The sequence below is a fragment of the Drosophila arizonae genome, chromosome 3 (genome assembly GCF_054131065.1).
Source record: "Drosophila arizonae isolate 15081-1271.41 chromosome 3, UAZ_ARI_1.0, whole genome shotgun sequence".
NCBI classification, from domain to species: domain Eukaryota; kingdom Metazoa; phylum Arthropoda; class Insecta; order Diptera; family Drosophilidae; genus Drosophila; species Drosophila arizonae.
The window spans coordinates 18,458,903-18,481,338 of NC_142923.1; the positions used below are offsets into that span (position 1 = coordinate 18,458,903).

General features: G+C 35.4%; 2 protein-coding genes across 12 annotated transcripts; one reads left to right on the forward strand and one right to left on the reverse strand.

The window, feature by feature from the left end:
• The first annotated feature begins 929 nt into the window (after positions 1-929).
• On the forward strand, positions 930-20,450 carry mol (dual oxidase maturation factor 1 mol). 11 transcript variants are annotated; one of them, XM_089465883.1, is made up of 9 exons: positions 1,007-1,023; positions 1,334-1,471; positions 3,748-3,969; positions 7,214-7,411; positions 8,203-8,260; positions 8,346-8,480; positions 18,645-19,076; positions 19,145-19,715; positions 19,782-20,450. In XM_089465883.1, exons 4-9 carry the CDS (start codon positions 7,247-7,249, stop codon positions 19,822-19,824), a joined length of 1,404 nt encoding a protein of 467 aa, XP_089322009.1. In that variant the 5' UTR covers positions 1,007-1,023; positions 1,334-1,471; positions 3,748-3,969; positions 7,214-7,246; the 3' UTR covers positions 19,825-20,450. The 11 variants fall into 11 exon arrangements, with proteins under 11 accessions (XP_089322008.1, XP_089322003.1, XP_089322006.1 ...); XM_089465882.1 differs by lacking the exon at positions 1,334-1,471 and having other exon boundaries at positions 930-1,023; XM_089465877.1 differs by having other exon boundaries at positions 964-1,471.
• A 744-nt stretch (positions 20,451-21,194) lies between these two features.
• Positions 21,195-22,129, reverse strand: LOC108609489 (uncharacterized). The gene is made up of 2 exons (XM_018001209.2): positions 21,939-22,129; positions 21,195-21,872 (listed from the first exon to the last, which is right to left on the reverse strand). The coding sequence occupies exons 1-2, from the start codon at positions 21,999-22,001 to the stop codon at positions 21,366-21,368; spliced, it is 570 nt and encodes a 189-aa protein (XP_017856698.1). The 5' UTR covers positions 22,002-22,129; the 3' UTR covers positions 21,195-21,365.
• Positions 22,130-22,436: the final 307 nt, after the last annotated feature.

A 22,436-nucleotide genomic window follows, 5' to 3' on the forward strand; every position in this document is an offset into this window, starting at 1 on the left:
TTGTGTAGATAGGATTTAGTTTTTATAATTTTTGATATTGGTACATAAACTAAAAAATGAATGCTTACACATTCTGCCCATAAAACTAACTGTTATTTCTGTGTTAATATTAACAATTTAAGTACGCATAAAAGCTGTTGGACTTTATGTGCTTATATAATATAGATTGTGAATTGTTTACACATACATATCTGAGTGTGTATTTTATGGCTAATTTGGCACATCATAAAAATTGCATCATGCGTCTACCTCAAGCGTCATACGCTAACTGTGTACAACGTCTGTGTACATACGTCTAACTGTGTACAACTATGATTAACTCTTCTGAGTGGTTCTGCCTGGTTTTGTGTTTGCCTGCCAAATTTGCAACTGTCAAGATCTTTAACGACATAAACATACATACATACATATGTGCGTATATATATATACAACAGTGTTAAGATCAAAGAGGCTGCAGCACGGTAGTCGGTAGTAAAAATTCAATTACTAAATTAAATATTAATTATATGCAATGCACAAGCTTCGTTCATTTCGATGCTAATTCAATTAGCAGATGTTACCAACCTGTCAGTTATAAATATATGTATATATGTATATGTATATGTACATATAATTATTTGTATATATATATTTTTAATTTTCGTGTGACAGCAGCTGTGATTTTTTTTTTTTTACCTTTTATTGATTAATACAAATTCTTGACTTGTTTATTAAATTTGATTTGTTTGTGAGGTCGTCTCAAAGTGAGCGAGTTTTTATTCGCATTCTTTGCATTCGTTTAATGGCCTGACAAGGTCCACCTTAGTCAGCAGCAGGAGTTTAGCCCTCGTGCCTGTTGAATTTTATTAGAGCATAAATTCACACTCACTGTGCTAAAAAGCTTTACTGTGGCGTCAAAAGCTTTTTGGCGCTCTCCTCTCTCTCCCTCTCTCTCGCTCACTGTGTGTATTTTGTCTTGCGCTCAGCACTTAACGACGCTCAGTTTGCCAACGACAGGCGTTTGATGCGGACGCGACGGCGCAAGTAAATAATAACAAGACGCGAACGTTGCGCGCAGGCGCATTAACCAACAAAAACACGTACAATCAAAAAAAAAAAAAAAAAAAAAAAAAAAAAAAACTGTGCTCATTTTGTTTTTGGTTTGTTTTATGCTTTTGTGTTTTGTGCCATGCGCCGGGCGCTTAGCTAAATTCAAATCAGCAAACTAAAAATAAATAAAAATAAAACTAAACCTAAAACTAAAAATCGAAAATAAAATCCAACTAAATATTTTTTAATTTGACGAAAAGCAAAGATAAAACTATAACGGTACTTGGCCTGCTCCTCTTTCTAGTAATTTATAGCTATGCTTTGTTGTCGTCTTTCTTTGTACAAAAAATGTGATATCTTCGTGAAAATTGGGCAAAAAAAGTGTGCAAAAGCAATTAACGGCAATAAAATTAAATTACACATAATCAGAGCTAATAAAAAAGTGAGCAAATCTTTGACGTAATAGTGGAAGAAAAAAGAGCAAATGCTTTTGCTAGTGTGTTGTAATATACAAATTTACAAAAGTTGCGCAAATTATAATAATAAACAAAAAGATGTTGTTATAAAAAGTGGCTAAATTATCATAAAATACAAAAAAAAAAAAAAAAACAAAACTCGTCATAAAATTTCCCACTAAATACAATCAAAATTCAATAGCGACTCATCGTTTATTTATTCTATTTAGGCATTACGAAAAGCTATGCCAATAATTAAAAAAGAAAAAAAAAAAAGTTTAAAATAACAAATTAAAAACTCATAAAGACACCAGCAACGAATAGAGAAACATTCAAAGTTAGCACGAGAACTTTGTAGCTTCTGTCTGCATATGGCTGTCTCTTTCGCTCTCGCTCTACTTGCACAGCGTATTATTATGCACGTTTTCCCTTTGCTTTTGTGTGTGTGCTCTTTTGTTGGAGTTTCTATTGTAGACTTTACCGTTTAATCGCTCTCAGTGTGATGTCTGTAGCTGTGTCTATGCATATATGCATCAGGTGTGTACAGACGACAGACGCCCATTTATCGCTATTGTTGTAGCTGCTGCGTTTTTTGATTACGACAATTTCTTAAGGTGCGTTGCTGCACTCGCTGCTGGTGCTGCTGCTGTAATGTTTCTGTCGATATTACTTCATCTGCTGTTTATTTCCTATGTGCTGTGCGGACACATGTAACTGACCCACGCCAAAACTGACCAGCGCAAAAAGCGCAGCAAAGCAAAAAGCCAAAAACTAGGCACACAAACAAAAAACATATCGCAAAAAAAGCCGGTTGAAGGCGACTCTTACATATTTACACGCACCAGCGCTCATTGAACACACACAGCAACAACAACAACAGCAGTAAGCAAAAAGCAAACAGAAAGCAAAAGCAGCAGCGGCACGACACAAAAACCTGTAACGCATTCAGCAAGGCGACGTCGACAGAGCTTTTAAAGCATTTGCAGTACGCGCCGCGTCTTGATTATGTCAATTCCATGTTTACTTCATTTCCTCAACCAAAAACCGAAAAAAAAGAAAAGAAATACAAAGACAAACTGAGCGGCAGTCAGAAGAGCAGAGCAATAGTAATTTCACTTTCGTTGGACTTGAAAAGCTGCAGCAGCATGCTGCGAGAGTGCGAGTCAGAGAGTAAGAGTGAGAGTGAGAGTGAATGAGTGAGTGAGCACTAGCTGCATTGGATGCCGCTTCTGTTGGCGCTGCTGCTGCTGGTGTCTCATTGGGGCGTTGCTGTGCTGCTGCTACTGTTTTGTTTTTGCTTTTTCTTTGCTCTGGCATCGCATAGTTTCGGTTTCATTTTGTAACTGTAATGCCTGTGCCATTGTTGTTGCCTGCTTGCTGGTTGACAGGCACACGCAAAGCTTTTTTTTTCTTTTTTCTTTCGTTAAGTCGTTGTGTAGTAAATAACGTAATAACGTAATGCGCTTTAAGATTTCCACATGCACTGCGGCGTCGCGTGTTACGTTTTGGTGCCAAGTCCAGCGTCGACGCCGACAGCTATAGCAGCCGCAGCCGCAGCCACAACTGTAGCCGCAGCAGCGACAGCGACAGTTGCATTGTTTTTGTTGTTAGGTAATCGAGCTAATAATGCGCTCACTGCGATGACGACCGCGACAGCGACAGCTCCTGCAACAACTATGCGAAGGTCAGCAGCGACAACAGACAGAGCTACATATGAGGCACCCCAATGAAATTTTCGATTTCACGTTTTACACACACATATTTTTTTTATTTATCTTTTATTTTTGTTGGTGTTGTTATTAAAATTTTCGTGTCAGTTTGTAAAAAATTCTAATTATAAATGAAACAATTTATTACCGGGTTTTAAAATAAAATGCAATTTATGTGCTAAGGCGCGCGACGTCGACTAGCCAAAGCCAAAAACCGGTTTCAAGCAGTGCCAAACTACAACAACAACAATTGCCAAGTGGGTGCAACAAAAAAAGTAGAAAATAAAACTAAAAGTAATAATAGAAACAAAACAAATATAAAAAGTGAGAAAATCCCAAATTTTGCAAACATATGTAAAAAGCTGTGAAAACAACGGATACAAAATTATAAAAAAATTAAAAAAAAAAATAACAAAAAAAAAAAAAAAAACAATAATTTAGCATGGATCGTTTTTGCACTTTGTGTATGTGTGTGTCCGTGTGCGTCGTGCTTCATTAATCAAACGCAATCAATAAATCAATTGATATTAATAAATGTTAATTTTATTGCTTAGATATTATTTAGTAGCAGCCGACGCATTACTTAAATGCATTAAAAATTGAACGAAATTGTGAATTGGATTTACGAGACGATTATAAAAATACAAACAAAAAATTAAAATAAATTAGTGAAAAAATCAAAATTGAAATAAATAAAATAAGAAACAAATAAAACAACGAATACAAAAACAAACAACGATATTTATATGCCGGTTTTGTATTAACTGACAAGTTTGGTAAGTGAACTTTTGCTTAAGGAATTGATAATTAATTGAGACACTGAAAGAAATTTTAAGCACATTTTAAAGATATTATCAATTTAATCGTTGGGATATACATATTAGAAATGCATGCTTAAAATTAAGTAAGTCTAATGCAATTTTCTTACTTTTCAGCTATAGTTAAAAGTAGATAGACGATTCGCATTCAGTTCGAGCGCTAAGAAAAATTTGAGGGGAATCTTGAAAGTATAGAAACAGTTAAGTAGAGGACTTAGATAAAACTTTTAGCTTTTGTTGAAACCTGAAAGATGACTAAGTAAACTTTTGAGTAGAATTGAGGAAGGGACTTCATTTTGTTTTAAAAGTGTGTACGATTATAAAAACTTAGAAAATATTACACTAATAATGTTAAGAGAAGATAGAATCCAATCAGAAATTTCTAAGGAGGAGCTAAGTTGTTTTTCTCTTTTTTTTTTCCATATTTGCTTCATAGTCTCCCAACACAATATTACCAATTTAAAATCGACTATAACAAAGTATGTATAACGGATAATAACAATACTTGTGCTCACGCTAAGTACATTCAAGTTAAGCCTTAGTGTTTAATTCCCTCCAATTGAGTATAACAGACTACAATGTATAACAGTTCTACTTGCCCGCATGCTGAGCGCATTAAACTTAAGCTATAATGTTCAATTCTTTCTTATTTTTTTCGCCCATCTGTTGCTTCATTAAAACTCTCTATCTGTAAGTGGCGCTGGCACTGATTGGCCTCAGGGCGCGCCGGGTCTGCAACTTTCACAAAGTCAGAACATGTATTCGCCGACAGGGAAAAACCCCGATGCGCTGATACTTAAACACTTGAAGACTTCAATCATAACAAAAGTTTTACTTACATCCGCGTGCCAGCATACGTAACACGTTGCGTATGCGCAATTCTCTTTATTTCGCCTTTTATAAGCTCGACGTCCGTTTCAATGGATAAAAAAAATATATATACATATATTGTTTAAGTCTATTGTTTCTCCAACAAGATAAATGCTAATTGAAATTTAATTTTTAGAATGGCCATTGAGTTAAGTATGGAGTGAATTCATTAGATTGTCATAAAGTTTAAGTTCATCATGAACGCCTGTCTATGCAATGATCAAAAAGTTTAATTTGCTAAGGTTATCTATCTATTTATTTAACTGTTATTCAAAATATATAAATATTTAATAAAATTTTCCAAATATCGGGCTTATTGAATTTAACCAAACAACGCCTTGATTTAATGATTTTTGTGTAGCGATTTAAAAACCGAATTTTAAAAATTAAAACGAAAATAAACTGATGAAGAAATACGAAAGTCTTTAAATTTTAGTTAGTCTGGCAGATGATATGGTTCGTTACTTTAGTATAGGACGGTTTTTGGCTAGAGTATTTAAAGATTCGTTATGCTTAAGGCATTATTAATATTCACTTATTCAATTTGATCGGCACTTAATTATAACTTTTTTGACTACGTCATTCTCAGCAACAGCTGATGATGATTATAGACGTTGCTATTTCTATCTATTGTTGTTGCTCTTCTGTAGCCCTCCCGCCATGGCTTTTGTTTTGTTTTTTAAATCCGGTTCTAAGTCTTAGGCATTTCTGGTTTTCAAATCTCTTATTTTTAACAAGTTTGGTTTTTTTTCCGAGTGCTGAAAATTCAATTCCTTTGTTCAATTTTTTATTTTGTTTAGGTATTAATTCAGTATTTTTTTTTCTTGCTTCATATTTTTATATGGACTTTAGCTTTACATTTCCGGTTAGCGGGGGGCTTTACTGTGCTGCCCTCTGTTTATTTAACTAATTTAGCAGCTGGATTGGTTGCATTGAGCTGCTGTTGCTGTTGCTGCTAGCTGCTGCCCGTCACTTGTCTATAAGTCAGCTTCAGTCATTGTTGCCATCTATATTTCTGTTCGCGGTTCGCGGTTTTCTTTGCTGAGGTCTATCTGCAGCCTAAACGCTTAGTCACGAACCAAAGCGATCCGTTTCGAGCCGTAAAAGTGCAAATCCATCTGCTACTTGGCATCTGGCAATTGGCAACGGGCCTTTATATATTTGATATACTCTTACCGTAGGTATTCTTATGTGTGCCATGAAATATGTAACACATTAAGAGGGGAATATATATAATCAGTAGATTAGACGTTTGATCTTTTATAAGGTGTATGTAATGTTAATGTGCTTAAGAATAATAGGCATATATGTAGATGTGTATATAGATGTGTTTGACATTGCGTTGAGTGAAATCACCCTTCCTACACGAGCGACTGCTTCGTGTTCTTTGAGTGAAATTCTAAGGTTGCTCTAGCATTTGATTATTTGCTGAGCGGAGCTGTTCAGTCGCAAAACAGCGGTAAAGAAGAATAAATAATTAGAAAAAAAAAGAATAATATAATATATAAATTAAATATATAATATAATAATTATTTAGAATAATTAAAATTCGAATAATGTAAGAATCACATTGATTATGTTAATGATAGTATAAACATTACGATATCAGTAATGATAATCGTAGTTAACAGTTTTTTGTTAATAATAATTAATATTTTAATTAATGAAACATATACAAAATAAATATTCATTAATGATATAAATATATTGGTTATTAACAAAAAAGAATAAGATTGGAGTGGTTATTCTGATGTGTATTGATTTCGTTGATTAATCATCATGAAGACTTAAATTATTTTGACTAGACTGAAGTAGCTGAAAGTGCTTTAGCCATAATATTCGCTGTATTTTACTCTTAACCATATTGATCAAACGTCCCTTGTTTCTGCTTAGCGAAGCTGTCGTGTTGCATAAATGTTTGCTTAGTTTTCTATCAATTCTAATGCCTATGCTTACTGTTCTTGTTACTTGGTTTGGATACATCTTTTTTGAAACTCTTTATTCTCGTCTTAGTTGTTGCAGAATAGCAATTGGTAGTGTATTCAAAGTTCGAACGAGCAAAACTTAACTATTTCTTTATATATCTTGCGGTTGCTTATAGTAATAAGTCGTATCTACCCACGATGTGTTTGGCTGTGGTTTTAGTCTTTGGTCTTGGCTTAATTAAGCATCGCTGCTTTAAGCACGCACGCGAGATATGCAAGTCCGCATTTTAATTGACTCTTGAGCTCACATCTAATATTTACAAGATATTGCAAAACATTTAAAAAAATTTAAAAAAATAATTATTACTTTTATGTGTATTTTATTTTTTTATAATTTTTTCTTTTAGACACCAGCTGAATAAAGGATAAATATATCCAGCATGAAGGGCTGGTTCGACGCATTTCGAGACGATGGCGGTCCAACGCTTTATTCATTCTCAAATCGAACACCCGTCACAGGCGATGTCTCCATTGTGGCTGTCTCAGTGCTCTTTGCCACATTCTATGTGGCGTTCCTCGTCATATTTCCGGGTGTGCGTAAGCAGGTGAGTGTAAAAAGGAGAAATTGGACTACTCTATAAAACCTTAGCCAAAGTATTTTTATCATATTTTCATAGTTGAACTTTAAATTTGAATAGAATTTCTGAAATAGAATTATGAAACGAGCTCTACAGGAAATTGTTGTTAAGAGATTTGCCTTTGCTAGTTTTTGTTTTAGAACTCAAATAAAGCTTAGTTTTTATTCTAATTCCTCGAACTAGTTTATAGGCATGCCAAGGACTTGACTTGACTTTATTATGACAATGCCAAAGAACCAGTTTTGTTCTTTATATATCACTTACGTTCTTTAATTAACTTAATAATAGCTTAGAGTGGGCCGAGCTGGGCTGGGCTGGGCTGGGCTGGGCTGGGCTGGTCTGGTCTGTCTCTGGGTCGTGGCTGCTACACGTAGTTCTCACGCTGCTGCCGTCTTGTCTACGTTTCGTATTTAAGAGTGACAGCTGTAATCATAATCGTCGGCACGTTTTCAAATAGATGTCAGATATAAGTCTTTAACCTGTTTGCCCGGCGCGCCCTTTTCTTTCACGCTTCTCTACCGCCGCCTCCTCCCTTCCTCCATCAATAAACGCTCAGCTCGTTTGGCCAATTGAGTGGCTGGCTTATTCAATTAGTCAACCAATTGGCAGAGTCGTTGGCCATAACTGGCTTTAAAACGCTTACGTCTTATGTAATTACCGTTTCACTTACAGCACACATACAGACACACACACACACTCACACGTGCGTGTAAATTGAGCATCTCATTATAATCGACATCTCGTTTTCATATTCACAGAAGTTCACAACATTCTCGACGGTCACACTGAGTCTCTTTGTGGGTCTAGTCATACTGAGTGAGTATTTACCTGTCTGCCGTGCCGTTTGCTATGTTAATTCCATATTAATTTTCTGCTTCTTCTTCTTCTTTGTCACTTGCAGTTACCCGGCTGGGCTCAGCGTGGCATGTGGCACATGCAACAATCATTGCACCATATAAGGCATTCTCACGCGAGAAACTGCCCGCCCGCATCGGCACCCACATCGGACTGATGCACGTCAATGTGACACTGACAGGTGAGATGACAATATGAACATGAATATGAATTGGGATATGAATATAAATATATAAATAAATAAAGTACTTATTAAGCAAAGCGTTTATATGCGATAGATTACGTTGTTTTATGCGATACTTAGAAAGAAAGAAGTTTTAAAATGATGGGTTTAGAATATTTCGTAGTCGGGAGGCCCAGCTGAGAGCACTCTTACTTTTTTGTTAATATTGTAGAATAGTTTTTTTTTTTTTTTTTTTTTTTTTTTTTTAAATTTAATAGTATAACTCAATATTAAAAAATTTTAATAATGCAAAAAAGGTAAAAATATAAATATATATAAAAAAAAAAAATTATATATATGTGCAATAGTAATATATAAGAAATTTTTTTATAATAATCAAAAGCATAAACATGATTTTAAACCATTCAACGCACACTAAAATTTACATATTTTTTTAAATTAAAAAAAAAAAAAAATTGTTTTTTGATCTGCCCTCGTCACATTTTGATAAACTGTCTTTGGATGGGTTATATGAAAACTTATTCACTTAATGTTGAAAAGTTATTAAATCAGTAGCCTTAGCTGCAGCACTAAATACAACAACAACAACCACAAATGCTACCAGCAGCAGCAACCAACAGCATCGACAGCAGCCCTAACTTCCATGAGGCCCGCCCGCTTTTCGTGCTGTTGATTGAATGGCTTTTGTTGCCAACTGGTTTATGATTATGAATGTATTACCAAAAAAAAAAAAAAAAACAGAAAAAAAAGATTTTGTTTTTGTAATTCATTAGCAGAGATATATAGCCCAAGCTAGGGCGATGTTGTTGTTGTTGTGGTGCCCCTTTGCCAGCTGATGCCAAGCGGAAGATAAACGACGAACAGCCAACAGCAGCAGCGGCAGCAGCGGCAGCCGCAGCAGCATCGGCATCGGCATCAAGTCGAATATGTCGCAAGCGGCAACAATTGAGCAATTTTCATTCAAGATTTTAATCGGCATTCAAAACGATTTTAATTAAATTTGTACGTTTGGAGCAACTGTTGCAGTTGCAATTTACAATTTGGCCTTTTGACTGCGTACGTTTTGGGCCTGGCTAATTGATTTGCCGTCGTGGAAGTCGTAAACAAATACTATTTATATGTGTTTCTCTATATAAATAGATATACCGCCGAGTTGAGGGTGTGACGTCAGCAGGCAGCGCGGCTCTTGATTTTGTGTTGTGCTCTATGGCCAAGTGCCAAGACAAGCTGCATGTCACGATTCCCGCACAGACAACAGCAGCAGCAGCAGCAGCAGCGGCAGCAACAACAACAACAATCCTATGAAATGCCACTCAACACCTGCGGAAATATTCGCACAAGTGACTGCTGACGCGCTGCCTTTTAACTGGGCTTATACACTCACAGACACAAGCAAACACACACACACTCACAAATAGATATAGATAGATACTCATGCATATTCGCATTTGTTTGTTTGCTTCAGTCAGTCAGTCACTCACTCAATCGCACATTTGTTCATTCATTGATTCGTGCACTCGAGCAAACGAAAACAACAACAACAACAGCAGCAAGCAGAAGAGGTTTGAATACAATAGAAAAAAAGGTGAAATGGTTGTTTGAAGCTGACGCAGTAAATCAATTCAAAATGCCATGCCAATCGAAGTAATCCTGGTCAAATGTTAAAGCAACCAACTCAGCCAAGAGATGCAGCTACAACTTATAAATAACGTATTATAACAATAAACTTAACAGACAGCAAATATGTATTATTATGTGTATATGTATGTAAATGTGTTTGTATTGCAGTTGCCTAGCTTAGCTGAACGAAGTCTGAATGCTCTATTTGGTAGAGATTGATTAAGAAATTGTGATAGATACAGAGATACCTAGATATACAGATATACAGATATATACAGATACAGCTACAAATACAGATACAGATACAGATACAGATACAGATACAGATACAGATACAGATACAGATACAGATACAGATACAGATACAGATACAGATACAGATACAGATACAGATACAGATACAGATACAGATACAGATACAGATACAGATACAGATACAGATACAGATACAGATACAGATACAGATACAGATACAGATACAGATACAGATACAGATACAGATACAGATACAGATACAGATACAGATACAGATACAGATACAGATACAGATACAGATACAGATACAGATACAGATACAGATACAGATACAGATACAGATACAGATACAGATACAGATACAGATACAGATACAGATACAGATACAGATACAGATACAGATACAGATACAGATACAGATACAGATACAGATACAGATACAGATACAGATACAGATACAGATACAGATACAGATACAGATACAGATACAGATACAATACAGATACAGATACAGATACAGATACAGATACAGATACAGATACAGATACAGATACAGATACAGATACAGATACAGATGTAAATGTTTCCTAATATATTTAATAAACCAACAAATATCAATTGCTTCTCTCCAGCTAATATATACATGTATGCATGTATATGTATATATTATATGCATACCAGCGTATTTTCAAGTTATTAGTTTGCTCTACCAACTTCCTTGCTTGCCAACTCCCTTTAGAATTTCATTGGATTCCGTTCGATCTGCTTTCACCTTTCTATCTCTGTCTGCCAGAGTATTTGCCTTTCTTTCCCCTTCCGCTCAAGCTCACTTAACTGCATGCAATTTGCCTGGCCGACGTTTATGTCGGTTTCCATATTGGTTTTTACTTTATAATACAGATTTCACGTTAGCTGGTTGTTACTACTAACTTCTATTTTTCTGCACCCATTTACCTTCTATAGCCTGTGCCTCCTTTCCCCCTTGTGCATTTACCCCGACCCCTTTGCTGTCTTTCAATGTTTCAGTAGCAGTTTTCGAAATAAACACTGCCAAAAGTGCTTCATGTTTGTTTCGAGTTGGCATTGTTGTGATTTCTTGTTGTTACTTGTTTGTGTGTGGGTGTAGCTACGTGTGTGTGTGCGTATTTGTGGGCTAGTGTCAGTTTGTGGGCGTCGCTTACCAAAAGGGCAAGCGTAGTTGCTCAATTTTACTGACAAATAGACAGCCCAAGTGTTCAAGTATTTTATGTAGTTGGTCTTAGATACCCTGTACTTGTTGAGATTTGATTGAATTAGTATTTTTGGTGAGGCCTATGATATGTTGAGAGTGCTTAAGCAGATCTTTGCCAAGTTCATTTGCATAGCCTACAGATTTTCTGTGCAACTAGTTATAGGGTATCTTTCAGTATTCCGTACTTTTTACTCATATACCATTTTAGTACTGCATTTGAATATGATAATTGCGTATGTCAATTTTTGGCAGGCTGATTATATTGAGTAGTTCAGCATAGGCCAAAGCTGACAACTTAATTATGGCCCCTCGAATTGAATTCAAATTAAAATTGAAATTGAAATTGAAGCGCTTTAATGCAATGTCAAGTCAAAAGTCTTTATTCACCTACCTAATATCATATGTCTGTGTGTAATAATTTGGATTGCGGCTAAGCCATTACTATTGCCAATATCATAATGACAACGATGATGACTGTAATGATGATGATTGTGATGATGATGTTGGTATTTATGTTGGTATTTTTGGAGGCAATTTTCTTGGCTTTATTGAAGTTGTTTTAGCTGCACTTTTTGTTATATGTTTATGGATATATAGCAGGAGGTTAGATATTGCATTGCCTTGCACATCGTGGGTGTGTGTCACGCTCCATCAGCCGCCATATTTGGAGGCATTTGTTCTTTAGAGTTTTATATTTGGTCTTTTTTTTTTTTTTTATATTGTGCACCTGGCTTCAGTTCAGTTGCAATGGCTCCGATCGGGCGCCCGTAAATTGCTGAGACCTTATATAGCCAGGCTATTGATTGCCAAGCTACAGTCAAATGACTAAGCAAACGAGTTTTTTCACCATTCGAAATACAATAATGCATCGAAGTGAACAATAGAAGTTGTCTAACGTTTGGGGAAACACTGAAACGCTGAAACTTTGATTGATGTTAATTGAACAATATGGCTTAGAATTTTTAAAGGATTTATATGTACGGCAGAGTAAAACAAACAAAGAGATAAATATGAAAAATATTTATGGAAATTGTTCTGAAAAATGTTAGGGTTATGATAAAATACACACTGTATAGCAGAAATTGATTTTCAATGGAAAAGTCAGATTGCAGAGTTTAATTGCTATATAATTGGATTGATCTACTTTTGAAACATTTAAAATAGTTTTAAATACTTTAGTAAATCTAGTGTAGAAGAAAAAAGAAATAAATAATAACAAAAAAAAAATTAATAATAATAATAATAATAATAATAATAATAATAAATAAATAATAATAATAAGTAAATAATAATAATAAATAAATAATAATAATAAATAAATATATATATAAAAAAAATGAAAAATGAATTAAAAATATTTTCAAGCCACAGTTTAATATTGACAAAAATAATATTCTACAAGCATGCAAAAATCATTTCAATTTAATGAGAATTGCATAGAAGGGTTATACTTGTGAACAAATATTCCTAAGCAACAACAGGTTAATTGTAGATTTTCAGAGAAATATGCCTATATACATGATTAATATATATGTTCTTTATAGAAATTAATCTTCAACCTGATATAGAGATTTCTATTTTTAGATATTTGTAGATTAATTTCAAATTTAGAAAAAAAAAAATGAGTAAATTCAAATTCTATTTATTGCCAAGCACTTAAAGTGAACACGCCCACGCTATCTAAATGAATTCTAAAATACTGCTTTATTTAAATATTTATTTAGTTTTTGTTTGACTTTTCTTTGTTTGTATTTCTTTCTAAAAAATCGTCAAGTTCTATTTGCGAGCATTGACTATGAATTTGGACATGGGGCACTCGAGAGTTGTCAAAACGATGACAGATGCGGAACATTTATTTATTTTTACACACATTTGTCACGCAGAGTCCATAGAGGAGGAGAAGGCGGCTCGGAAGCGTTGTTAAAGTTTCTAGTGTTTCATCATTGCTGTTGTTGTTGTTGTTGTTGTCGCTTTGTCGTGTGCCTTTGGTCTATTGTCAAAAGGAAAAAAAAAAAAAACAAAAACTGATTATTAATTCATTTTTGCTACAGCTGCTGCCAAATTTTGTATGCTGTGCCTGTCTGTGTGTGTGTGACGCCTACTCCCACCCGCGTTTCCCTCTAGCCGCCCCTTTGGCCATTTGCCACTTGAGAGGGGCAGCAAAGTCAACATACAGAAATCAGCATAATCATCACTTCACAATTATGAAAAGTCATAACAACAATTATTATTTATTGTTTGTTGTTGCTATGCGTATGTCTGCTATTGTTGTTGTTGCCTTGCTGTATGTACTTAAGCGCGAGCTGCTTTGCTGCCTCGCGCTGTGCCACAAGCAGCGTCAAATAGGAAAACATCAATTTTATTGCCGCAGATATGGTAATTTTTTGTTGTTGGTCTTAGCTTGCCTCTAATTATTTTTTCTGTCGACGATGTTTATTTACTGTTTTTTTGTTTTGTTTTTATTTTATTTATTTATTTTTTTTTTTGTAGTACAACTTTCAGGAAGTTTTTGGCAACTGTTAATTAATGAGAGCGCTTGCTATATGTTTATTTCTTTTTGTTTTGTTTTAACATGTGTTTATTTTTGCTGATTAAATCAGAAATTATCTCGTTTGTTACGTTTGAAGTGATCAAAGGGTTAGATATACTTGAGAAAAACGTTTTGGAAATATAACATAAAATTACAATATATAAATTTTTAGCAAAGAAACGTTCACATTCTTTTATAAAAAAAAAAATTAAAAAAAAAAATAGTGTATAAAATACTAATTAAAAATTATGAATATAGATTGTAATATTATATTAAATAAATTATTTAAATAATAATTTGAGAAAGTTTTTTAATAGTATAAATAATATAACAATACCTAAAAATATTCTATTGCCGATGATATTAATATTCGATGAATTATGGCTACTTATCGATAATTATCGACTAAAAAGAAAGTATTATTTATTTCATATTTTTCTTCATTTAACAAGCGTTGGGTAATTAGATACATGATTGCTTCTGTTATGTACCCAATTATATCTTCTGCTCTCATCATGCCCCATTGGTGCCAATTAATGTAGGGTATAGGACGGCAACGTTTCATTCACACTCTGCTCATACATCTTATACATGACTTTGATGAATTTCAAACGAGCATTTGCGAACCTAATTCCCACGCTCATAAGAAACGGATACTGATTATCATTTGTAATGTGACTCATACGCCGCGTAAGCCGCTTATAAAATTTGTGTCTGCCAATTGTGATGTCCGAATTCCAATATTGTTTAGATTTGAACAAAATATACGAGTCTCTCCATACATATATATGTTTACATTCGTTTCAATTGACAATTACATCAAAACGTCACGCCAAATCGAAAAGCTGTCGACAGCCAATTCTCAGTCGGCCTTAAACTCGCGCCAAGGTTTTCGTTTGCGCCCAAAATAGGAAAATCCAATCGAAAATTGTCTACGCAGCGTCTGCGTTTGCGATCGATCATAAAAATTCATTAAACTGCCGAATTGATATGATTTCCCAGTCAGTGGCTAATCGCAATTCAACACGTTGCTTTGCTTTGCTTTTGGGTTTGGCAACTGAGTTGTTTTATTCTTCCTCTTCTGCCTTCAACCGGTTCAATTTGTTGAACTATTTGCAATGCTAATTGTTGTTGCTGGGGGATTAGAGCGTTATTATAATACAGATATTCATCGGACTCGAGGGGCAGGCGCATGATACAGCAAATGTGAAAGGTATAAACATACATATATATGTATATATACAATAGAGAGCAGAGGGAACGGATATACTCTTAATGAACTGCGGCACTTGGGTATATAGCACAGATTTGTCAAAGGCATTTTTGTAGTTCATTAATAACTGAAAAGCCCATTGACACGCACTTGAATGGCCACTTGACAACAACTTGATAGGCTCTACAATTTAACGGTTCATTTGACAAGCAGACCCTGGCCGCAACCTGGCATGCCAACTGTTCAACAACAACAACAGCAACAACAACTATGCAATTGCAACACCTTCAACAACTGCAACAGCAGCGGCAACAAATTCGCAACCTTCGCAGTTATGAGAAGCAATTGAAAAACTCACTTCCTGTCGCAGCCGGAAATTGTTGCAGCTGCTCGGCTGCCTAGCTGCAAAGCGTCAAAGTGACGGCCACGCGGCGTATGCGTAACGTGTGTGCAACGCATTGCAGCTTGTCGCGCTGGCGGGCTGCGGCCCACACGTTGCACGTTCGTTGGCTTCGTTCGCACTTCGCAATTCATTGTCAATGGCTCGACGCTAGCTCAAGCTAACCTTACATAACTACAACAACAATAACCACAATAACAACAGCAGCAGCAGCAATCGCTAAGCACAAGCCAAGCCGAGTGAGCGGCCTATAAGTGCAGCAACAACAACAACATCGCATAATCAATTGCTGCAGTTGCTGCTCAGCAACAGCAATGGCAACAGCAACAGCAACAGCAACAAATGTTTGCATATTTTGTTAACATTCGTCAACATTTTCCGGTTTACAACAACGCACGCGCTTTCGAACAGCTACCAATTTAGTAGTGCGATCGCGCGAGGGATATTTCAAAAGTTCTAGCTGAAGAATGCAACAATATTATTTAATTGTATGATTAGGAATAAAGACTTTGAGTAATAATTAGAATTTGAGAGGGAGACATAGAGTAACAGACATACAAAGACAAAGAAATAGAAAAAGTGAAAAACAGAAACATTGAAGAAAAGGAAAATGGAGTAACAAAGAGGGAGGAGACCCAAACGAAGACAGAGGGCGAATAAATAGAATAAAAATGATGGATGAGAAATAGAGAAACCGATATACAGAGTTAGAAACAGAGAGAGGCAGAAACGGAACGAGAAAGAGGGGGAACATATAGGAGAGAGAGGGATAATGAATAGAAACTCTCTGAAAGATGCAAAAACAGACATACCAAGACACAGGGATTGAAACAGAGAGATATAGGTAGAGAAGCTAGGAGATAGAGAGAGAGGAACGGGAACGGAACGAAAAATACAAAGAGAGAGATAGAGGGACAGAAACGGAACGAAAATGAGAGAGCCACTGAAACGGGAAAAAGAGGGTTCTTCATCCTATTCTATACTTAGAAACAGATTTTGAGCAAACAACAAAAAGAGAATAAGGAAATATACAGAGAATGAGTGAGTGATCGAGAGGGATTCAAATAAGTAATAGTCAATTATAAAAGTAGATTCCAGGCTCTCTGTATAGCCCAATGCTAGAGTTTGCTAAACTAATCAAACCTACCTCTTCTATATGTTGTTGATTTTCAAAATTAATTTTTATTTGTTTGCTTTTTTTCTTTACTTAGTTTAGCATTACATTTGCATAATTTATGAATAATATTTTGTATTTGCTTTGCTCCTATAAAAAACTCTTGCAATCTTCCGTTGTATAAAGTTATATTTGAATATCAAAGTTATGACTATATGATAATTGGATTTAAGCTTGAAGTGCGACATGAGTTGAATAATCGGAAGAAGATCAGAAGAAATATAAAAAATATATATGCATATACATATATATATTGATCAGCCGCACCATTGCGAAACCTAATCAGTGATCGGTTTAATTTAAAGATTTTGCCTTTCGAAACTTTGAAAGATCTTTTGGGCTGCGGCCCACGCTCTTTGATTTTCAAACAATTTGTGCTTTTAATTCTGAAAGCATTTGGGTTTATGCAAGCCATTAATCTTCTTTTTTTTTTAAAGCTGTTTTGGTGTTACTTTTTAACAGTTAAAAGGGGTCTTCAGCATCATCATCATAATCATCATCGTCACCAAAGACTCCAAACTTAAAACTGAAATGATATATGATTTTAATTTTGTTCGGTATGTTGTTTGTTGTAGAGACGCGCGCGTTGCCAAAGTGTCTGGCACCGAGTGACAAAATATGCAAGAAGTAAAAAGAAGAGGAATAATAACAAAAAATAAACAAGAATAAAGTCAAAGAAAACGAGTAAAGAAGACGATCTCCTCTAACGGCAGCTTGAAGTAAAAGACGGCAAATTCCTCTTATCTTTTTTTTTTTTTTTTTCGAAAGTCAAAAAGACTTCAGTGACAGGTCGGTTAAAATATTAAAATAATATAAACAGAATATTTATAAACCGCAATACAAGATGACTCAAGTGTGTTCTTCGTAAGCTTTCCATCGAATTTGGTCTTTTTGCTCAAACATTTATTAATTTGCATAATAGGAAGCAAAAGCTAATAGAAAATATTAATTTTATAAGCAGTGGAAAAGTTTTAAGAATTAAAACGTTTTTTAAAATTCCCCCTAAAATGTTTCTGTTCATAACATATTTGTCTGAAGAAATAAGATGATGTAGCATTGTAAACTATATACACTTTTACTCTAAGATTTGATAAATTGGCAAAACCTCTTTAAGTTTCTCTCATTATCTTCTTAAATTGATTATAATTAAAATATAGTTTATTTACTATTTATATTCTTTTTATCTTTCAAAGTAAAGATCTGTAAAATTGTTTAATATTTTATGTATTTATAGTTCTCTGCCTTCTTCAAAATAGATACCAATTTAGCTCTCCTTCAACTTTTTAGTCAGATCTAAATTGTTTTATTTAATGTACTACAGTTTACAGAGAAACCCGCTACAAATAATATTTATTTATTTTATTTTCTGATATTCTTGATAAAAATAAAATCGCTCCCTCTTCTTTGTATAGTCAGAGCTAAAAATATTTTTGTTTTGTTAAGATTGTGTAGATTCGTCATATTCAGTGGGATTAACATATTATATTAAGCTATGTGATGTTAAAAGCGCTCTCATAATCTGTGACTGTCATTCTCCTGTCCAGTCTAGTTTGCCTTATGAAAAATTGTGAGAAACTCAGAAATCATCGCTTAATTATAACATGGACTCATTTGCATGAACATTTTATGTTAAGATGAGCTCTGTTAAGCACTCTGTAACTTTAACATGACTCACAACATAGCTATTACTCATATGTTTTTCCCTCTCTCTTTCTCTCTCTCTCTCTCTGCTCAACAGCCATTCCCATCGGCAACTGGACGCAGCCCGACATTGACTACAACGAACGCTTCAGCTGGGAGGGAGCGAATGATATGAGCGCTAATTATCACTTGGCTCTGCAGCGCGGCTTGCCCTTTCCCATACTGACGGTGGCCGAGTATTTCAGCTTGGGTCGCGAGGGTTTCTCGTGGGGTGGTCAGTATCGTGCCGCTGGCTACTTTGCCAGCATCATGCTGTGGGCCTCGCTGGCCTCGTGGCTGCTGATGAATTTGCTGCTGTTGGCGGTGCCGCGCTATGGGGCCTATCTGAAAGCTCTGACGGGCGCCCTGCTCGTCTGCACAGCTGTGGGCTACCACTGCCTGTTGCCGCAGCGGCCATTGTGCATATTTCTGGAGGGCGGACGACTGGAGTTCCACTTTGGCTGGTGTTTCTGGCTGGTCCTGGTTGCAGGTGAGTGGGCAACTTCGGTTCCCTCCCCTTGCTTGCTCGATTATCGTTTATTCATCTTCCCTTCTCAGGCATTCTCTGCTTTATTGCCGGCGTGCTGATCTCCATCATTGACCTGGTCTGGCCGCATACGTTCTCCACTGTGCTGGAAGTCTACTATGGCACACCTTACGATCGCCATGTCATACTGGAGGAGTCGAGCGATGTTCGCTATCGCAAGTCGCGCAACAGTCGCGGTCTGGAGGAGCCGCCTGGTCTCGGCTCGCGCATCTTGCGTCGCCTCAGCTCCAAGGCGCGTGATATGCAGCCGCATGCCACAGCGCCGCGACGCGGCAGTCCCGCCGGTGTCTCCAGCAACGGCGTAGAGAACAAGGCATTTCAGGGCGATGTGCCCAAGAGTCCTTGGCGTCATCCCTTCCGCCGCGCCCAACAGCTGCCGCACACGTCGCATTCAGCCTCGTCGCATCCAATGCATCAGCATCATCATCAGCAGCAGCTGCAGTTTGTGGGCGGCGGTCCAGTCGGCGCTCATCCCATGCACCATATGCAGCGCACCCTCTCACAGGACTCGGGCTCCAGCATAGCCTCCGCTGCTGTGCAAATATCACCTTTGCATAAGCATGCAATGGCCCGAATGCTGCCGTAATTTCGATTTAAATACTATATTTATTCAATATGTAAATAACATATATTTCCTCTTCTTCCCAGTAATCCGCCTGTGGAACGCGTACGCGACATGGATCACTGGTAATGTGCTGGAGCACACATCCTGGGCGAGTCCTTAACGAATTCTTGACAATTCAACAAATTCTAATTGACAAAACAAATGAAACAAAAACATCAAGAAAAAAAAACTCTACAAAACAATTTGTGATAATTTCTTAATTTAAAAACAAAGTGGAAGAAGAAAAGTGAAAAAAAAAAAACAACTAAAATTTTATAATAATTGACAAGATTGCATAATTTACCTGACGTACTTATATACAAATTTAAATCAACTTAAGCTTAATTAAATTATTCTATTATATCTAAGTTAAACAAAATTGTAATTTGTAAAGCTATCATTGAGACGTGATGTTCACTTGTGATAAGATAAGATAAATCTTCTGCCACACGACGGACACAGAATGCGTGCATTTTAGTTATATGTATGTAATTGTAAATCTATGTAAATCTATACGATTCGATAAATACGAATGAAGATATAGATACATAAATATATATTTCTATTAATTGTAAAATGTATTCCATGCCAGTGTATGTAACGATTAGTTTACTATTTTATATATGTAAAAACGTGTTTAAACTAAGTTTTTAAGTTGTGACGATGTTTTTAAAGTATAAATATATGGAGAGCAAGAAATGCAACGACCTAAACTCAAGACTACTAGAATATAGAGTCATGTTTTTAATATATATGGATCTGTACCTAAATTTATATCAATTTTTACAATTGCGCATGTAAGAATATTCATTTTATTATTTTTATCTTAATCATTTCGAATATACCTAAAGTTAATACCCATACGTAATACCTATTCATTACACCATTAATACTCTATACAAAGTACATAATATTTAAAGCCCTTCAAATTCATTCTGTTTCAGCTATGTAACTCACATATCACATTTTCAGCTTGATAAGGAAAATGCTTGTGATAGACTTAAACTATAATGGAGATTTTGGGAAAACTATTTTATGAATAATTTCAGACTACTATCATATCATCAATTTATGTAATTCACATTTCACATTCAACTGCATAACCTTTATAACCTCTAGCTGAATTTAATCCATAGAAGTTATATATATCCTATTCTATTCTATCATGGCTATTTATTTATGTTACGTGGAGCTCTAATTAATTTCATTGATAGTGTTTTCGATTGTGATTAGAAATAATATAAATTAGGCAGCTATGTAGATAATTAATATGTGGACTTCTTATCAACTTATATATGGGAAAACCCCAGTGCACTCTTGAAATTGGTTAGCTATGACCAATATATATTTGTTTATATATATATATAATATATCACAATAGATAACACAAGATAACACCCCTCAAACAAATTAACTATTTTTAATATATTATTACAATTATCATTTTATGATCTGTTAGATGGTTTGTTATTATTCTGGAAGGTTTTTTATTAAAAAAACTTTTAGCTTTTTTAACAAACATTTGCAGCTTTACATAACTCTATTGTTATTAACAATAAGTATTTTCTAGCTTTATTTAAAATAATTTATATTCTCCTATTTCAGTATCCACATATCGTATACTTGTTCTACATCTCGTCGATACACTTATTGATATTTGGCAAAAAGTTATCATAGCTCTCGACCACCTCGTTGGTGGCATCGACAAAACAGGCTTCTGTGTCTCCTGGCAGCTTGGCTATAAGCTTGAGGGCTGTGTTGAGCTTGCGGGTCAACTTCATGATGGCCTCGAAGAGCTTCCAGAAACACTTGCCGGACGTCATTTTGCCATTTTCCTCGGCGGCGCAAATGGTGCTGTTGAGATGAATGATATCCTCGCATATGGCGATGATGTCCTTGCAGCATTTGACAATTTTGGCCACTTCTTTGGGCACAGCCATGCCACAGACATCAATAGAGTCCACATACTTTGTGGTTGCTATCAAAATATCAGCAACGGTTTTTATCGTGCAATTGACACCGCGAACTGTCGTCAAAACTTTCATTAGAATTTTCTCCATTGTCTTGATGAAGCCATCGTCGCTATAGAGTTCCACCTCCTCGTAGTGGACGGAGTTGTCATTGATAGTGTTGGCCTGAAATTAAGAAAAGTCTTTTTAATAGAGAAAATATCAAAGTGTGAGTGCAGTTCCCCAACTCACATTGGAGCCCAACAGGCAGCTGCCACAGACGAGCAGCAGTAGGCAAAGAGTTAAACTTTTCATATTGAAAAGTTGGCGGAGAATGTGCAGCTCCCGAAACGAGTCTCCGCTTTTAAAGAGCTCATCTATCTCTATGACTTGGTCATATCACTCAAGTGGTTTAATTGCTTTCGCTGATAGATCTATTTTTTTTTTTTTTTTTTTTTCTTTTGTATAATACAATATAATATTTACTAGATTAGATATTAGATATCGTTGGTTACTTACATTTTGAAATGACTCAATATACAATTAATTGTCTTTGGTTGAGACTGGTTAGGTTAGGGTTTAATGACTTATCAAAGACATTTTGAGATTGTTTAATGTCAAGATCAAGAACTCCAGTAATAGCTAATTTTAAAAATGTTTATTATTTAGCTATTATAAAATATTATAAATATTTTACTCAAAGTGCTCCAAACGATTAGTTTATGTCTCCCTTAAGAAAAGATCCTATTA